This window comes from Protopterus annectens, chromosome 6.part0, assembly GCF_019279795.1.
Source record: "Protopterus annectens isolate FY-2018-M chromosome 6.part0, PAN1.0, whole genome shotgun sequence".
Classification (NCBI taxonomy): domain Eukaryota; kingdom Metazoa; phylum Chordata; order Ceratodontiformes; family Protopteridae; genus Protopterus; species Protopterus annectens.
In genome coordinates, this window is record NC_056737.1 from 1,067,117,005 (window position 1) to 1,067,135,988 (window position 18,984).

The following is an 18,984-nucleotide window of genomic DNA, read 5'->3' on the forward strand; positions in this document are numbered from 1 at the left end:
GCCACATAAGTGCCTAACTGTACAGCACTTAAAGGAATTGTAACAGTCTGCCTCCGTGGCACACAGGGACGGAGCTCTGACTGCTACTTGGATGATCTGAACTGAATACCTTGGGAGATCAAAGATGGCAAGGGGTAAGGTGGAAGTGAGGGATTTTCAGCTTGGCCATCCTTGGTAGAGGGATACAGGTTTCTGTTTATAGATGGATGTACAATGGCAAAGAAAGCCAAGTGCTCCCTGTCTGTAAAAACTAGCTACAACTCATTAAGTAGCAGGTGGACTTGAATGGACAGCTAGACATTGTACACCATTCTGTCCTATTTAGGATTTCCCCTTCATATCCCAAATTCCCAATTTTCCATGGCTACATATATGACACCTCACCTCCTGATTCCCTCCTTGAACACAGTGTGGCGATCTCACATACTGTGACCTATAAGGTGAGTTACCTCTGGAGAATGAAGGGTCATCTGTCATAAGGTTAATGGCAGGATTTCAACTGCCCCTCCAGAATTCTGGTCAAATAGGTCTATGAGAATAACAGACAGATTATCAGTGACAGGAGGGACACTGGGACAAAACTAAGTAAATACAAAAGGATATCAAAAATAGTGACCTGAGGATGTCCGTGAGCCGTAGAAGGGGTAAAGAATGAAGATGACGTTCAGTGTCACATGTTCACGTAAAACCTTTCCATCCATGTCACTCCAACTGCTCTACCTTTCTGTTTACTGCTTCTTTATGGAGTGGTCAGTGCCACTTCTGGTCTGCCTACTTTGTACACAGCATACATCCTCCCTGTGGTCGAATGAATTTTAAAGACATGCAGGTAGGTGCGTGTCTGCATTTGTGCGCCTTCTGTGAAGGTTGGGCGCCAGGCTGGCAACTCGACACCATAAAAAAAAACACTGCCAATCAATTTGCAGACCGGTGATCCGCTGTGGCCACCCCTGACTGGGAAAAGTTGAAAGACATTATAGTGTTTTGATGGTATAAGTTTAAGCTGCCCTTGTTGGAACTCCCTATCACACATGGGAAAGCGTGAACTCCACACAGATGATAACACTTTTATTCCTGTATTTTGAATTAGCAAGGAAGAGTTACCCACTGTTACAGTTAAAAAATAAAGTGGAATGTTATATCCTGAAACAGTGAAAAAAATGGCACAAATTCAAAGTGAGAATCTTTATCATGGACTGTTCCTCTTTAAGTAAAGGAATGTCACAAACTACATTTATGGTAGGGAGTAAACTGCAGTCAACAGTATATATAAATCATAATAAATGAAAATGCACTTCAAATGTCAATACATGACAACCACTTCATAGACTGTTTTCCTTCCCTCAGAACCTTCTTCCACTGATCAGGACAAATTATAAAACCTTAAAGAGTATTCATCTGCAAAAGCTAGCATCTTTATCAGATTTATGAACCTAATACGATCTTTTAAAATGGAGCACAACAGCTAGATGCAAATTACACAAATGCAGAAACCTCAAGTTCAGCAGAGCCCTTGCTAATATGTTACTTTGTATATATTTATGATACAAGCAAAGAATGGCATAAAAAAAAAAAATACGGCTACATGGGTCCATAATGGAACTTTTACCCTAAGGTGCCAACTGCAGTCAATACAAGTGGGCAATTATGGATGCCTTTAGGGTCCCTGTACTTGTCTAGGCATTTAAAATACATCTGTCTCAAGAATCTTTAAAAGCAACAAAGCATCCTAGAGATAAAGACACTAGCGGGCTTTTGTTATCGTGTCAGTGACTTTTATCTGCTGGAAGTGCAATCTCAGAACTATGCCCTGAACTGAAGTGATAAACAAAGACACAATTAAAGGTGAATGCCTACTCCTAGGTATCTCAATCAAAGCACACAAAGTCAATGAATCAGCAGTCTGTACAGGTATAGCAAATACTAATGAGACCAAGGTAGAATCAACAAAAAATATAAAATTCCCCAGCAGGAAAAGAACCCAGGAAAGAGAGTATATATAGGAAGTGTTGATTTCACCCCAATTTAAATTTCTTCATTTTATATCATTCAAAGCCCAATTTATCAATCTGTATGGCTCTGTCAAGCATTTCATACATATATCCCCTGAGGTGTTAGCATTTCTGTTAGTGGCCTAAAATTGATTTAAAAAAACAGCCCATGATTTGTAATCTGGTTTCCCCAAAGCATGCTTGATTTTCAGGCAATCCAGCAAAGAGGTTCCAAGACAAAGGAACGCAAGTGATATGATTTGTCAGCATGTTACCGTGGTTACCTACCTGGAAGAAGCACTCCATTTCTCTTAATAAAGGCAGTTCCTGGCCAAAGAGGTGTCCCTGACGTGCTAAAAGGAGAAGAGAAGAGAACTGTTTCAGATAATTCTTTTAACACATCTCCTTTCGGCTATATTTATTTTCTGACAAAATATAACAAACTTAGCATCCTTTTTTGACAGAATTAGTGCTTACGACAAATATGCTTTCTTTAGAATTTGCTACTTCATGCATATTGTCACTATGTTAATATATAACATTGGCTGCAGCTGGACAAAAAAGAATAAAGAGCTGTGAGTCTAAAAAATTATCACTCAGCTCTGAGTCTTAAAGAAATTAAGTGTCAACAGAAATTCCTTTACTGTTGCAATTATAACATACCTTTCACAGTTAAACGATGCTGTGGTTCCCCCAAATAGCACAACACTTGTTAAATAAAAATAATAAAAAAGCTTTCGGTCATGTAATTAACTCCATGTTTTTGTTGGTGTAAAGGACATCGGGATTTTTATGGGTAAAGTGAATCTGTCACACTACTGTCATATACCTTTTACATTCTAGCTGGCTGCGTTAGTTTAGTGGGAACACATCGCAGCAGGCAAGTACTTCAATTTTTTTTTCTTTTTCTGTTAATATCATAACATTTAACAATCTTGAAGTTTATGTGATCACAGAAATCCTTTAACATAACAGTAGGGCATTTACTGCAGCCAAATAAAACAAACTGTATACGTGACTTAGATCACCCCCCCAATAAACAAACAAGCAAACAAATACATCAAAGTTAAAAACAGAACAATAACTTTTTGGTCTCCTTCTCTTTTTGCATACTGGATCAACTGCCTTGGCATGCCAAAAACTACCTATTAATAAGAATGAATTTATGTTTCCTCCCTTGTCCTTGCATGAATTCAAAATATAAAAGTACACAGAACAGTATCATAAAAAGATTTGATTACAAACCAGGTGACAATGCCATTTGACCATTTTACTTTTCAGTTGTGATTGTGTAGTTATGATCAACTGTCAGTTAAGAAACCAAGGTATCGACATTCAGAAATGAGAAAATATACTCAACATATCACTTGTGCTTTATGTAAATTAGAACTACACCATGAAGCCAACAGAAACACACTAAACAGTGTAACATCTGAAGTGCAGTAAACTGCGACAAGATTGGGACCTCAGTACTGTACAAGTCAAACACTATTCACAGACCAAGCGATAATTATCAGATAATCCGTTGTCAGCTGTGACTGAAACTAGTTACAGTCTGGAGGTCACCATATTAGTTAGCTGTTTATTATAAGGCTATTAACATCCTTTGTTAACAAACAGGTTTCTTGTTTTAAATTACCACATGTACTCTTTCATTAATACAACTAAGTATACACACACACACACACACACACACACACACACACACACACACGTGTGTGTGTGTGTGTGTGTACAGATATATATACACACGTTTTTTTCATTACAAAAAATATAGCACCAAAAAAAAGCAGTACACAAATAACCATGTAGCGTATGGAGCTACCGGACTACACTTCAAAACCGGAAAAATGTTAAACCTGTTATGGGCTACTATAGAGGGTGACTGACCATAACAGCACCTTCAGGGGTGTGCAACAACTGTTACACACACCCTAAGTACTGTGATGGTTGGGTATAGGAGAAGTGATGTTCCTTCGGTACCTAAACATCTTTTCTCCCATGCCCACAGAAGTTTTCATATATTAGCCGGCAATAACTTATATTTTATATTTTAAATTAGGACAGCATGTAAAAACCGTCTCTGACTTTTTACTTACTTGCTGCCTATGCTACAGCAATCGCTAAGTGCTTTACTGGCTTTCAAAACTGGTAGAACACAACAAGTTTTTTTTTTTTTTTTTTTTATGTAACTGATGATACATGGAGTAGATAAGAATCCATGCATGACAAAGAGTTATGATGGGGTCTCACCTATCCTAACCCCTTATTATGTGTTCTTGACAAGGATGCCAAGAAATTCACCTCTCAAGCATACATGGATGCTAAGAAATTCACTCGGTATCCATGTCGAGAACACATAATGATGTGATTACGCTCAGACACCCAATCATATCCCTCTATACTCAAGACAGTCTACCAATGGATGATTATAAGTTTACAGACATGTTTACACTTAATGAAAAAAAAAAGTTCACACTATCTACACAGCAATAACGTTTTGTGCGTGTGTGTGTTTATGTTTTTTGCAATTATTTCTGTGTTTATGTTTACACATGAGCTTGACGAAATGAAATTTCATTGGTTCCCTACTAGAAGACCGAAGACGTATTCTTTTGAATGCGTCTTGGTCGAACTCAAAAGCCTGAAATGGCAAAATATCGAAGCGGCTTTTAAGCAAATTCTTTTCCTGGGAAAGAATTCGCTTGGCCACTTCGTTACTTTGCCGTTTTCGGCACTGTAGTGCGGTCTCGGAGTTGGTATATTTAAGTAGGGGTGGGGTGTGGGGGCACAGCCCTCCACATCGGGGGGTGTGGGGGGGTGAAGCCCCCCACTTAATGTAATGTTTAAAGTATGTTTTTGTTTTGTTGTTGTTGCTGGAACAGCGATTTTTTTCTCTAGGAAAGAAATCGCTGTTCTGACAGTTCGAAATTGTAAGCTTTTGTTTACATAGGTGGTGGTGCTGCGGTAGCGTTGTCACCTCACAGCTAGACGCTGTCCATTCGATTCTCAGTTAGAGCGTCTTCTGTGTGGCGACATGCGTGAATGGGCGTTCCTTCATTGAAGGTTCTGTGTTAGGCCTGGCAAGCCAGCATGTAAAAATCTACTGCCAATCATTAGCGGACCGGAGTTCTGCTGTGGCAACCCCTAACCGGGAAAAGCCGAAAAGACACAAACAAACATTTACATAGGATCAATTAATCACCATTCGCTTTTTTAAGCACTCAGTGATCTAATATAGACCCAATTTCATTCAGCTGTGTACTTTTGTTGTTTGGTCTGAATGACGATAAAGTTTTACTTGACTTTCTAACATCCAGTTCGATGTACCTACCTTGCAATACATGCCTTTATTACAGTGTCTTAATGCTTTGTACTTTCCCCCGGCAATACATACTCAAACACACAACCCAGTTGCTCCTTCCCAACTTTACAATGCAGCAACATCAGCAGATGTTCAACATGAATCTCTGCTTGCACTGATAGATACATACACAAATGACAAATATGAGGTCTTCAGTTGTCATTTTTTTATAAACAACTTTATTAAATTCAAATGGACACCGGTAACCTGTAAATGGCTCATCTCCCAGGCTCATGCTTAACACTTATCAAGGGTATCAGAACTTGTCAGAGATGTGGGATGCATGGCTAGGGTTAAAAAGGCCTGTGTGGTTGTTAGCCTAGTAAACACCTAAGAACCTATGAACATTGAAGACAATGATACAGGTGCACATAAAATGAAAAAAAAAACCCACAGAAAATAGTTTTCATTCTCATGCATTATACATAAGTGTTTTACTTTTAACTATTATAATTCAGTTCAGCATTACACAAACTGCTCAGTTCCTCTTTTTTTCTTAAATCTAACCCTGCCTGAGTATTATTCTGCATGCACTGTTCCTACAAATTGTATTTACTCGCATGTAATTTACACCTTCCCTTTTCTAAAGATCCCACCTCCAGTTCTTTTGTAACATTCAGCATTTCAATTACACTTGCTTAAGATTTTGATTTCCAGTTTCTATTAACCAATTTTTTAGTTGCTAACAGCATTAAACCTATAAAGGCCCTAATCATGCCTGGCCAAGTCACATCCTATAACTCAGCTCAAAATAATAACTTTCTTACTTACAACCATTTACTCCTCCGACATTTCACACAAAGTACTCTGTAGGGAATTTTTTAAATTTGCCCCAACTCATTACAGCTGTCCCCAGTTACCTCTCTCTCTTCCATTATATCTCCAGCATTTGCTACCTACCTCAGGAAAAACTCAATCAAGTCTAGTTGGGTGTTAAAAATACTTATGCAAATACTTCCAAGGAAGTATCCTTAACCTTAGAGTCATTGCTGCATATTTGGGAGACATACAGATATCCTTCCATTATTTTTTTTGCATACCGTCTTTGCATTATCTCTTTCTACTGTATTCTAAGCTCTTCTGACTCTTATAGTTATGGTTTAATGTTTTATAAGTCTTGCTAATTATCCATTTTTAACAACAACATCTCTTCTAGACTCAATTAAAAACTCTACTAGAGCTGTTTTTTTTCACTTAGCACTCCCTTCCCTATCCCAGAAGTCCAGACTTCTGCACAGCCTCACCCCTCTCTATTACCTTTCACTTTCTACTTATTTTTCCCAATATCTTGGTTCCTTTGCTGTTTTTTTTCCATTAAATTCCTGCCCGCCTCTTTGTACTCATGCTTACTGATAAAGCCTCCTTCCCAGAGTTACTTTCTGCTGTTTTATTAATATAATGTCCAGAAGGACTGTTACTATTCTCGTTAAGGACCTGCATCCAAAATCCTACTCTCTCCCCATATTTCTTGATGCCCCTCACCCCCATTTTATCATCATGGCTAGGCTTATAAGGACCACAGGGCCAATAGCTTAGTATCATCCTATGAACCTTTGAATCCCATTCCACTTTGATTTATAACCTTCTGCTTGTGTTATCTATTTGAGCTTTGACTGTGGAGTCCTAAGGTACCCAGTCAAATGAGGTAATTCTAAACCACCTTGTCTACAGGGAAAATCAACTTTCCCACGTAACCCTTGCTCTCTTTCATCTTCCAAATAATCTCAATCAATGCTTTATTATTGTCTGCAACTTCTCTGGTTTACACAAATACACCTAACCTGTACATAAAAGCAAAGAGACTTGAAGCATGGCCACTGTTTGGATCTTACTATCTAATATCCATTCCAGCTTCTTCATCTTTGTATTATCTTTTTAGACGCTTTCCACATATCTTTACCTACCACAATAGAATCCTTTTTAATCCATACATCTAAATTAAATACTTAATTTATGTCCCCATAAATATGAATATTGCCGAACCAGTCCATGTGTGAGTAAGCAGTTTATTGCTACAGCCATTGTTTTATCTTCTTTTATTTTATATTCTGCAAACACAGGAAACTGTTTCAGAATGTTCCACAGCACCAAAATGTCTGTTTCTGGCTTCATCAAGTACAAAATAATATCACCTGCAAATAAAGCTAACCTAGCTTTGACTACCACACCAGCTTTATCCTTGAACCTATTATTTTCTTTGCCAATGGCTTTAAATATAAGCAAATAACAAAACCAAAAGGGGACACCCCACCCCTGGTTTCTCTGTTCCAACATAGCTTGTTGTAAAGGAAATCCATCAGTTCACAACCCCTCTGTCCCATTTTTGCACATGGGGTTGGGTGTCACTTAAACAGTTACAATCATCTACAGCTAAGACTTGCACCTCCAGGTGGCTAGCCCTGCCATGGCTGTTCTTCTGTACCACACACTCGCATGCACACTCACACCTACGGCTAGTTTAGAAAGTTGTCATAAAGGAAATCTACTGACCCTTCATATTTCTGCCCTTTTATTCTGTCTCAGAATGTAAATGCCATCATTTCCCTCCTCATAAAATCACAACTGACTCTACTGAAATCTGCTGAATGTCTTCTCTGAATCGCCACGAATAACAGTGACATGTTCTTACATTCTGCTTCCGTTTGGATCATCACTGTTCTGTTAATGTTATCACATGTTTGTCTCACCTCCACAAAACCACATTGATCCATATCTAACAATTTTGGCAATACCTTTGTCATTCTCATAACTAGTACAGACAAATACTTTATAATCATGGTTTAAAATTGAAAGGGGTCTATATGAAGCTGGATCTGATGCACATTTGCTGTCTTTAGGTAATACAGATACCACAGCTTTCTTTCAAGATGTTGGTACTGCCCCCTTTTAAAACATTGTTAAACAAAACCTTGCAGAGCTTTACCACTTTCTCCCCCCCCACACACACATACTTCAAAACTTCCACAGGAATACTGGTTGTTCCTGGAGACTTCCCATGATGGTACGGTTAAGTCTTCCGTAAGTGCTTTAATTTGTGCCTTTACCTGGTTTCCGATATTTCTGTTGTACACATACTTTCATAAAAAGTTAAAAATATGCATATTTCTATAGGATATCTGCCTATTTATTTATGTTTGTTATCGGCTCTCTAAGTATGGCAACAACTCTTTTGATTTTGTGTAGTCCAAATCATTATGCTAAACATTTATTTGCTCTAGAGTTATCAGAAATATCTTTGTAAACTCATATTACCCAAATGGCCCCTCACTTTCTCTTTAGCCCTCTGCAGTTGCCCTTCTTCTTGCTCTTTGACATTCCCCTTATCCTGTAACACTTCAGCCTTTGTCAGCCCCTTTAAATAATTCCTAACTCTGTTTTCCCATATCTCTTTTTTCTTATTTCTAGCATGTTTTAAACTCAATTGTCATACTATACTACTCACTAACTATCCCTTCTGATAAAAAAAAATATCTCTGTCTTCTCTAATAACGCTTGTATCATTTCCACTACACATTCTTTAAATTCCACTCTCTTTAACAGATATGTAGGAAAGCACCTGTGTCTCATTTTACTTCATTACCTTGGTCTTTATCTTAATTGTTTTACTGGTGCATGATTAGAAATAGTTACTGGATATGTTTCAAAACTTTCAATTAAATACACATGTTCTTGTGAAATATAATTTCTATCCAGTCTAGCCTAGTTATTGTATCCTGGGAATAATATGTAAATTTGTCTGGGTTGTTGCTACGGAATTAACATTGTCCATACTAAACATTCTCATATTTTTCCTCAGAAATCTACCCTCCTTTTTGATATTTTCCCTTTCTGGTCCCTGATAAATCTTCATTACTTCAAATCGGGTTCCAGTCTCCACCCATAAATAATATTCCCTGCTGAAGACTTATTTCTTCCAAAACTCTCAAGTACCACAGTAGCAGTGTTAAGTGGAATATAAAATTTACATCAGCATAACTCTACTCTTCCACTGCCACTTACCCCTTACTACTACAAACCCACCACTACTGTCCTTTTTTTCCTCTTTTATCACTACTGGAGCCCCTCTAGCAATCACTGTTAGTACCCTAACCTTTTCCTTTCTCCTTGATATTCTACTGAATGTTAATCCTCTCTCTAATTCTCATGCCCATTTCTATCCAAACACATCTCCTGTAATATTGTTATTTGCACCCTACACTTCTTAATTCAATACATTTTTGAATTTTTGTCTACACCTGTAAGGCCATTTACATTTCATGATAATATGGACATTATGACAGAAAGCTATCATGACTCCCCCCATTATACATGCCGATTGTTTTGCATGTACACTTCCAACTTTTAGCTTGCACTCAGAGGTTAATATCTGGCAATCTAACCTGTTATGTAGCCACTTCTTTGAATCTATGCCACATTTTTCAAGACTTTTTCTTCACTGAGAACACTCAAACAAAAAACTGAGTAAATTTTCAGAACCTCTATTCCATTTTAACCTAAAACAGACACATAAAACTATGTACAGTTAAAAATAAAGAAGTTTACTCTTCCAGGTAATAATTTTCACAAACTAATGACTACACCCACAGGCACTGCCTAATCTAAAATTAAGTTTATGCCTGCTAAAGCTTATGTTACAACCTGTGTTCACACTTAGAGCGATTGTTATCTCTTCTTTTCTTATCTCTCTTCCCCTCTCATATATGAAAAACAGCTTGCATATTTTCAATAAACATTCATTTTTAGCCATATGAAAAAAGTGAACTGGATACCTTTAAAAATACACTAAATTGTGTACTGTTACATCAAATGCATTAACGTACTACGGCTGCTGGGGAGGGACAACTACTTGTAAAACGTACTCACTTTTCAAAGTTTCAAACTTCATTTAATTTTCATTTAGCTGCTTGCCAATGTACCTTTAAATGTTAATTACCCGGTACAACTCACTGAGCAGACAGTATTCAGATCTCTCACGGTTTGTCATTTGTAAATGCAGACATCTTGTTGCCAGTATGGTAACAGAAAAAAAAAAAAGCTATTAACTTGCTTTTATCCAGCCTTTCTTATCTCTAAAGGGTAATTTGCATATGTCACATGATTGCTTGGAAAAAAATGTAAAATAGCTCCTCTGCCCATTTTAACTGACTGATTGCTGCATAGAGTTATAACTTTTTAATCTTCTGGAATTTTGGTAAAAAGTTTTTCAGGTAGTCATTTAAGAGACCTTTCCATCAAACGGTTGTGTGCTACTTACTACACAGTCTTGTTTATATGCAGCTGCTAACACTATGTAACATCTTAGCTGTGTTCTGACAGATGAATAAATCCAGATGAGGAGACTGACATATCAGTAATGCAGTATTTAAAAAGCATGCATGCTGCTTTCCAGGTAATATAACCTCAAACATATTCACAAGACTAATCCAAATCGAAGCAACCAGAGAGATACAAACAGTCCAAACTATGAAAGAACGCTGAAGCAGACAGATACACCCACAAACGTTTTAATTAAGCGCTTTTCGTCATACAAAGTTGTATAACTTCTTCATATTCACAAGACTAATGATTCTGGTGTCATCTCCAAGAACTGAAAGACACATATAGGCAAGCAGCAAAGCCTTCTTGTCTTCATTTTTTAAGCTGGTTTAGTCAAATGATAAGCTTGTTGCAGCCTAAAAATATTAACAAGAGTAATAATTTTGGAGAACAGAACAAAGACTTGCACTGGAAGGGACCCGAGGTTCATACAGTGGGGTTATGCTCTAGCATGTACCTCCTCACTGTTGGGATATTGCCAAGAGTTCATGGCTGCATGTATGATGACCCCCATTCTCACCCTGTCTGGTGAACGAACACCTTGAATAAGTGAAGGAATGGCTTAAGCTCATGGGGGAGGTACAATATCAATGTTTTAAATAAAGCGTTGTAGTTAGATATTTGTGATCCCTAAGATGAAAGTAGACAGACGGCAGTGAAGAATACCTGTAGTTTTACATTTATTGTGTGCTTTTTCATTTACTTCAGTGTTTGATTTGCTGTGTTTTGCTTGTTAGTGAGAATGCAATTTTTTTAATAATTACTTCCACTTCAGTATTTCTTTTCTATTCCATGGTTTGCATAATTTGAATTGGAAATCTTTGTGGTGCATAAACACAGCATGCCACATTTTACAAACTGAATGTAACCTTGAAATAACTGCTTTACTGACAAAATCATGTATTTGGTAGCAGTGCATTTAAAAACTGAACCAAAAGACTGCTTTTTTGTCACACAGACTGAGATACAGACACAATATATTACATATATATATATATATATATATATATATATATAAACACAACTACAATAATGCCAGTTCCCTGTCTTTGTGTATCTGCTGTCACTAACTCTCTGCACCCTAACAGTTTTCTAACACCACACAGTAACACAGTATCCTAACAATTTTCTAACGCTAAAAAGTAATATTTTATCCTAACAGTTTTTTAACACTACATAGTAACATTGTATGTTCTAGAATTTGCATGCATTTTTTGCTGGCATAAGACAATATAAATCAGTCAGGAAAAGAAATGCAATATGGGCTCAGTACTGTTGGAGTACCTGACAGGTGACTGTTCACAAGCTTCTGTCAGCATTCACATTTCTCCCTTTTGTAAATAAACTTAGTTTTCATCTGAATATGTTCAGTGACATGAGCTTGGCTCTGACCCAGCTCACCACAGGGAGGAATGTGGGCATGCATGTGTGTGTACTGAGGAAAATAAACCAAGAAGAGGCTGGAGATGACAGATTATGGAAGTGCCAAATGGTATAAATTGGAGATGATAGTAGATTATAAATAGTACATCACCTAGTGAATGATTTCAATAAAAATAACAAAAAACACATGCCATAATGCAGCCTGGTAACTATCAAGGGGGTCATTAGACATGCTAAAAAACAAAAGTGGAACATGATTAGCCCAAGAGACCTTTTAACTATGGTGCTATGTCCACATTTTTCATACTGTGGCTAAAATGGAGGTCATTTACAAGAAAGCAGGGTACATTTCAAAGTTATGTGACCAGTAATGACTCAGTCTTCGATGTTTAAGTTTTTATTTTTACTTATCCTTTGTTGACTGGGTTAGCCTCACTAGGCAGGTAGCCTCTTTTCAAGAGAGACCCGAAGTGGTATTTATACTATTAGGGGAAATATGGCCAGTGCATATGGGAATTTCCCCTACTCGTCATTGTTGTGAGTGGGAACCATTTTGGAAGAGCATTTCCTGTTTCCATTCCAGGCACAGAGGCAGCCCGGAGAAACAGGTAGGCAAATGGAGACGGAAGCAGAAGGAGATGATGGTACAGTGAAAGAAATGAAGGAGAAATCAAATATCGAGACCAGAGAAAGTGTGCAGGATTCTGAGGAAATGTGTCAAAGAAACCTGTTTGATGGAGATGAGCCAGCGAATGATGGATGTATAAGTACAACCCCCCCAGTTAGGATGGTTGCGGGATGATTTACTTGAAATTGTGGTGCAGACTGAGCAGGAAAATGAAGGAGATGTTTCCTGGGGGGACATTATGGAGAAAATACAAAAGGAGGATGCAACAATAGTGGTGAGACAGAAAATAAAACATATGTAGATGAAGTAAAAGAAGGCAAAAGTGGAGTAGCAGAAAAGAAAGCAGATAAAAAATGAAAAACAGAAGTATGTAATAAGTATTCGAAGTAAAGAAGACAAGAAAATGGACTGGTATGAAGTATGGGACAATTTAATAGCTCCTTTGGGTATAAAAGCACATGAGGTAAGAGCATTTATTTTTATTAACAGAGACATTTTACTTGAGACACTTTTTCAATGGAAAGCTTCCTTGGAGAAGATGAAAAAAAGAAAGATTGTAACCCATGGAATCTTTATGTGATAAAAGCATTTAACAGGGAAACAAAAAAGAAGATTCATGTACAGTTTCGAACAGCGCTAGAAAGAGAGACTGTGAAAGGACATTTGAAAGCCTTATGTAAAGCCACGGTGGTGCAGTGGTAACGTTGTTGCCTCACAGCAAGAGGTTCTCCTGTTCGATTCTCGGCTGGAGTGCCTTCTGTGTGGAGTCTGCATGTCTTTCCCGTGGTTGAGTGGCGTTCGAAAGACATGCGTAGAATGGGCGTGCCTTCGTTGAAGGTTGGGCATTGAGCTGGCACCTCGGCACCCGTAAAAATTTTTTTACTGCCAATCATTAGCAGATCGGAGTTCTGCTGTGCCAACCCTTAACCAGGAAAAGCCGAAAGAAGAACATGTAAAGATGTACTGGTCATTACAAACGTTTATGACAAAAGGGGTTTATGGACTGGTGGCTGGACTGTAACATTGTGTTAACAACAGAAAGAGAAAAATGTATACATATACCAAGTATGATAAATGTGGAGGGGGAATAGGAGTTTTGTAAAATACTGGGGACAAGCCAAAACATGTTTCTTTTGTGGAAAAGAAGGACATTTGATAAGTAACTGTGATAAAAGAAAAATGTTATATTTGTGGGGAAATGGGACATGATGCAAAATATGTGAATTGAAATGTTATAAATGTAACAAAACTGGATGTTTATGGATAAACTGCAAAAATTAAAATAACAGTAAAAAATGAATGAATAGAAGAAATTTGGGAAGTAGTAGAAACCGAAGAAAAAGAGGAATAGAAGAAGGTTCTGAAAAAAGCGATGGAGAAGATAAAACTGGAAGGCAGTAAAAGGGAAAAATAATTGTAATGGTAAAAAGGGTAAAAGACAGGAAAAGAAAATGTTAAAGGGATAAGTACAAAAGAAAAAAAGAAAAGAAATGGGTGATAAAGAATATACACAGCTAAAGATTGGAGCTTGGTATAACGCTTATGGTGTTTGATTCACAGACACAAGATACAGTATTTAATTCTCACCTTTGGGAAGCAAATTGGTTAGGTTTAGAATGGCCTATTAAGAAAGGTAGCCTAGTAATTAGCTACGAACTTATGAAACCATGAATCTAAGGAAAACGGAAAATGAAAATTTTTGAGTGCTTTCTGTAGATGTGAATAGTATTAAGAAGAATAGGAATTTTGGAGTGATGTAATGCATGTGATGCACATGTAATTATATTAGACGACATAAGATATTTAGCAAACAAAGAAAGATTACAAACTGCAAAACTATGGGGAAGAAAGATAATCAAGAATTTGGAAAACGTGAGATGTTCTGGAATAGCCATATTCTGTAGAAATACAGTAAAGATATTAGATATAACTTTAGCAAAAATGGGAAGAATAACCACTGTAGATTTACCATGGAATGAGCAAATATATAGAATTATTACATTATATGCTTATTCTAACTGTAAAGAAAGAAAAAGCTTATTTCACCAGATTTTAGACTATGTAGAAATAAATTTGAATATTATAATGACAAGAGACTTTAATTGTGACTTAAGAGGCAAACATAAAAAGAAAGGAAATTATATAAGAAAAACGTTAAAAGTTATAAGATGTGTTAGTTAAAAAGTTGGGACAAAAAGTCATAGACTTACAAAAGGGGTATGTATAGAACTGAAATAGATTATTTTATATTATCAGAAGTTTTAGCTATAGAAGAAGGGGAGGTAGTTGAACCAGGATTTTCTGATCATCTTGCAATATGGTTAGAGATAAAAGAAAACAAGGAATATATAAAAAGAGGCAAAGGAATAAAAAGGATGAATGAGGGCATGGAATGAAGACGGAAAGAGATTAGTAACAAGTTACGGAAAGATCATAATTACTATGAGAACATTTTATAAAAATTGGTCTGAATGGTGGATATTTAAGGAAATATAAAATGTTTTTTTTACAGTGGCAATATGATGTGACAAAAATATAGAAATAAAACTATAAAACATGCAATAATGCATTGGAAGATTTAGAATATAATAATAGAAAATGCTTTGACAAAGAAAAAATATATGAAAGAAATCAAGAAAAAATACCAGAATTGTTATATAAGCAAAAATATTTTTACAAGGAAAACTGTAAGTATCAAGTTACTTAAACAGATTGGTAAAGGAAAATGGTAGTGTAATGACAGAAATAAAACATGTAAAATGAGAAACAGAAAGAACTCGGTAAAAGATTATGAATAATGTAGTACAATATGTACAAGAAATATTTAAATTAAAAAAGAAGGTAGTAAAAAATATGGATAAAAAGTTAACAGAAAAAGAGAATACAGAGTTGGAAAATGAGATTTCTTTAAATGAGCTAAAGTACTAGGACAAGTAAATATAGATTGGGTGCAGGACCAGACAGAATAGGGAATGAAATGTATACAAATTTAAGGGATTAGCAAAAAAAAAAAAAAAAAAAAAAAAAAATATATATATATATATATATATATATATATATATATATTAAAGATTTGAATAAATAGTTAAAAGAAGGTTTCGTGTATTACGAATTATGTAGTGGAATACTTAAATTCATATGGAAGAAGGAAAACAGAAGGGAATTTAAAAAAATGGAGACCAATAGTACTTAATAATGATTATTAAGATCTTAAATAATACAAAAGAGATATGAAGCTAAAGTGAGAAATATTATGGAAGATAGCAGATGCAGTACAAAGGGGAAGGGTTGTTAAAATTATTAATGATGGTTAGAAAATTTGTGGATGATATTAAGAACTGAAAAGAAGAAGTGAAAATCATGATAGGAGACCTTAATGAGACATTTGACACAACTGGACATGAAATCTTATAGGTAATAATGAAAGAATATAATACAAGTGAAAAAATTATGTATGTCAGGATATAGTAATAATAAAGTAAAAATACTTGTAAATGGCTGGTTAAGCCAAGAGATACATATGAAGAGTGATATAAGATAAGAATGTCCAAAGAGATATATGCTCTTTGCATTAGTTAGGAATATCTCAGTATGTGAAATAAATTACAGAATGAAGGAAGCTGGGGTATATAACACCTGAAAGGTTAAGAATTCCAGTTCTGTTAACATATGCAGACGACATTATAATAACTGCAAAAACCAAAATTTGGATAAAAAAAGTATTTTGCACAAATGAGTGTCTAGAAATGACAGAGATTGTTTTAAATAAAGAGAAAAGTAAAGGTTTAGCCTATGTAATATAGATTAGGGGTATATATTTTACAATGAATGACATTTGTGTGTTAGGTATAAAATGTGGGAATAAACATGTAAGTAGAATTCAGTGGGGAAAAACAACAGAAGAAATAAAACAAACTGTTTTTTTTTGGAGATCATATAAATTAGGGTCTATATCAGAAGACTGAAGTTTCAAAACTCTGATATGGTCGACACCATATGATTGAAGGCTTGAAACTTCAAATCTTTTAAAGGAGATCTCCATACAGTGCGGAAAGGGAATATTTCCCTTTTCTGCACTGTAGTGCGATCTCGGAGTTGGTATATTTAAGTAGCGGGGGCTGTGGGGGGCTGACATAAGAGTGTTAAAATGGTTTGCTTTTGTAGGTTGTTGTGCTTTATTACATTTTTAATGTTTCAATACTTCAATTATATGATGTCAACCATATCAGATTCGAAGTTTTGAAACTTAGATCATGTAATATAAACCCTATAAATTATCATTCATAAAAAAAGCTTATTTCATAAATTCAGCACTGATGGGAAGAACAGCATACTTAGCAAAGTGTATTTATGTTGCCAACAGTATTTGAAGAGGAATTATTGCAGATAATGTGTTCATTTATAAGGGGTTCTAGATTAAACCTAGTAAAAAGAGGTGTTTAGTATGTAAATAAAGGAGAAGGCTTAGGGTTAATTAACCCAGTGGTATACTCTACTTCATTAAATTTGCACAAAGGGTTAAAGTGGATAAATAAAAAAGATGAGAGATTAGTGATAAAACTGTATAAACACAAGTATGATAAATTTTGGGGTATGGTAAAAAACAGTAAAACAGAAAAAGCATGTATAAATGAAAAAATAAAAAGTTACCAAGAAAAAATATTTTTTGTGGAAAATAAAAATTGAAGATATAGAAAAAGATAGAAAGGAATGGTATAAGACTGTACTGATAAAACATTACTATGTAAAGCCATGGGAAAATCTATCAGATGAAAAAAATAAAGTTATAAAATAAGAAGCAAATGGTGTAATCAAAAAGTAGAATGTCAAGATTTTTTTGGTGACTGGTAATAGGTAAATTACCAGTAAAAGGAAATACGCCACATAAAAAGAAAAGTGACAGAATATGTTTACATTGTCAAGAAGAAGCAACTCTGGAACACGTGTTTTTGAAATTTAAAAGAGTAAAAAAGTTATGGGGAAACTATGTAAAGAAGATTTTTTGAAGATATAAAAGAAGTGGATAAAATAAACATGGATATGATTAAATGTGGATATTATAAGAACAGACGTAAAGAATATGTTAAAAGAATAGATAAAAAGTAAATTTTATGTTATCTAGGTTATATGGAATTAAAGAATAAATGAAATTATGTGTAATGGTAAATGGATTTTGGCAACAATGTTAACTAAAATCAGATGGCGGTTATGGAAAAAGGAGTGGGGGGTCTAATAGGGATGAAAATTTAGCATGATTGTAAAGAAAATTATGAATATGTGTAAACAGATCTGCATATTTTGTATATTTGTACATATGTAAATATTTTGCAAATAAGTTATTTTTGTATATGAATAAAGGACCCCTACTCTTTTCGATGGGTGCCATGAAATCTCTTACATCCACCTGAAATACCACAAACTCAAGCAGATGGGGCCTCAGTTTTAACATCTCATCAGAAGTATGATACAGTCAGTAGTGCAGAACTCCCCCTTATGCTGCACTGTAGTGTCAGTAATCAATTTACCTGGCTCAGGAATAGAACCCACAGCGTTCTGCACCAAAGTTATTTTCCCTTGTAGCCACAAAGTACCAATAATGCACTCCTTTTGTAATTTGAGGGCAGATGTTAATACCTGAAGATAAATCTGAATTTTCTTCTTGTATTAGATCAGCTGTCTCACTGACATCTGGAAACATTCAGGTGTTCCTTTCCATTGTTACTTTAGTCTAATTTTGCAAGTCTCCATATACGTAAGCTGTATTTTCATAATCTAGCTAGTTCAACAACTAATGCTGTTTTTTAACATTTTTTTTGCAACATATGAATTTCTTACTGCTGCTTGTATAGACATTGGAACCGGATGAGCCCATGTGATAACTGCTTCTTTTAGTTCCTGTAATTGTTTGTGGTTCACTTTCCAGTGTTCATCTGTTACAACAAAACATTTCCAAAATTTCCAGTACATCAGATGTACCAAATTGTTCTTTCAGTAAACAGACCTCTCAAACTGTGAGTGCAATACAGTCTACAACAAGATATATAACTGCTTTCAATTCCATATTATTCTCTGGTTTTAATTCTTCCAAATGAATGAGCTTTTTAATGCCATGGCAATAAAGGAGATAATTCCTTATTCAAGGCACATTTAAAGTTTACAACATTAACACTTCCTCGGCCTATGACATTTACCAAGAATTTCTGGCTATTTCTTTTCATAACATTTCATGGCAAGAAATGTTCACATTCATAAGCCAAGGCATACATAAGAGCTTACTAAATCAATACAAGTTCAATTTCTGA

The 18,984-nt window shown here is 35.6% G+C and overlaps 1 protein-coding gene across 4 annotated transcripts in view; it reads right to left on the minus strand.

Annotated features, from left to right (window-relative positions):
* FOXN3 (forkhead box N3) overlaps nt 1–18,984 on the minus strand; it is a 1,826,558-nt gene that overhangs the window by 441,553 nt on the left and 1,366,021 nt on the right. For all 4 annotated transcript variants that reach the window (XM_044074690.1, XM_044074691.1, XM_044074689.1 and 1 more), the window contains one exon: nt 2,280–2,344. In XM_044074690.1, the coding sequence (XP_043930625.1) occupies nt 2,280–2,344 (65 nt within the window). The remainder of the gene's footprint in view (nt 1–2,279; nt 2,345–18,984) is intronic.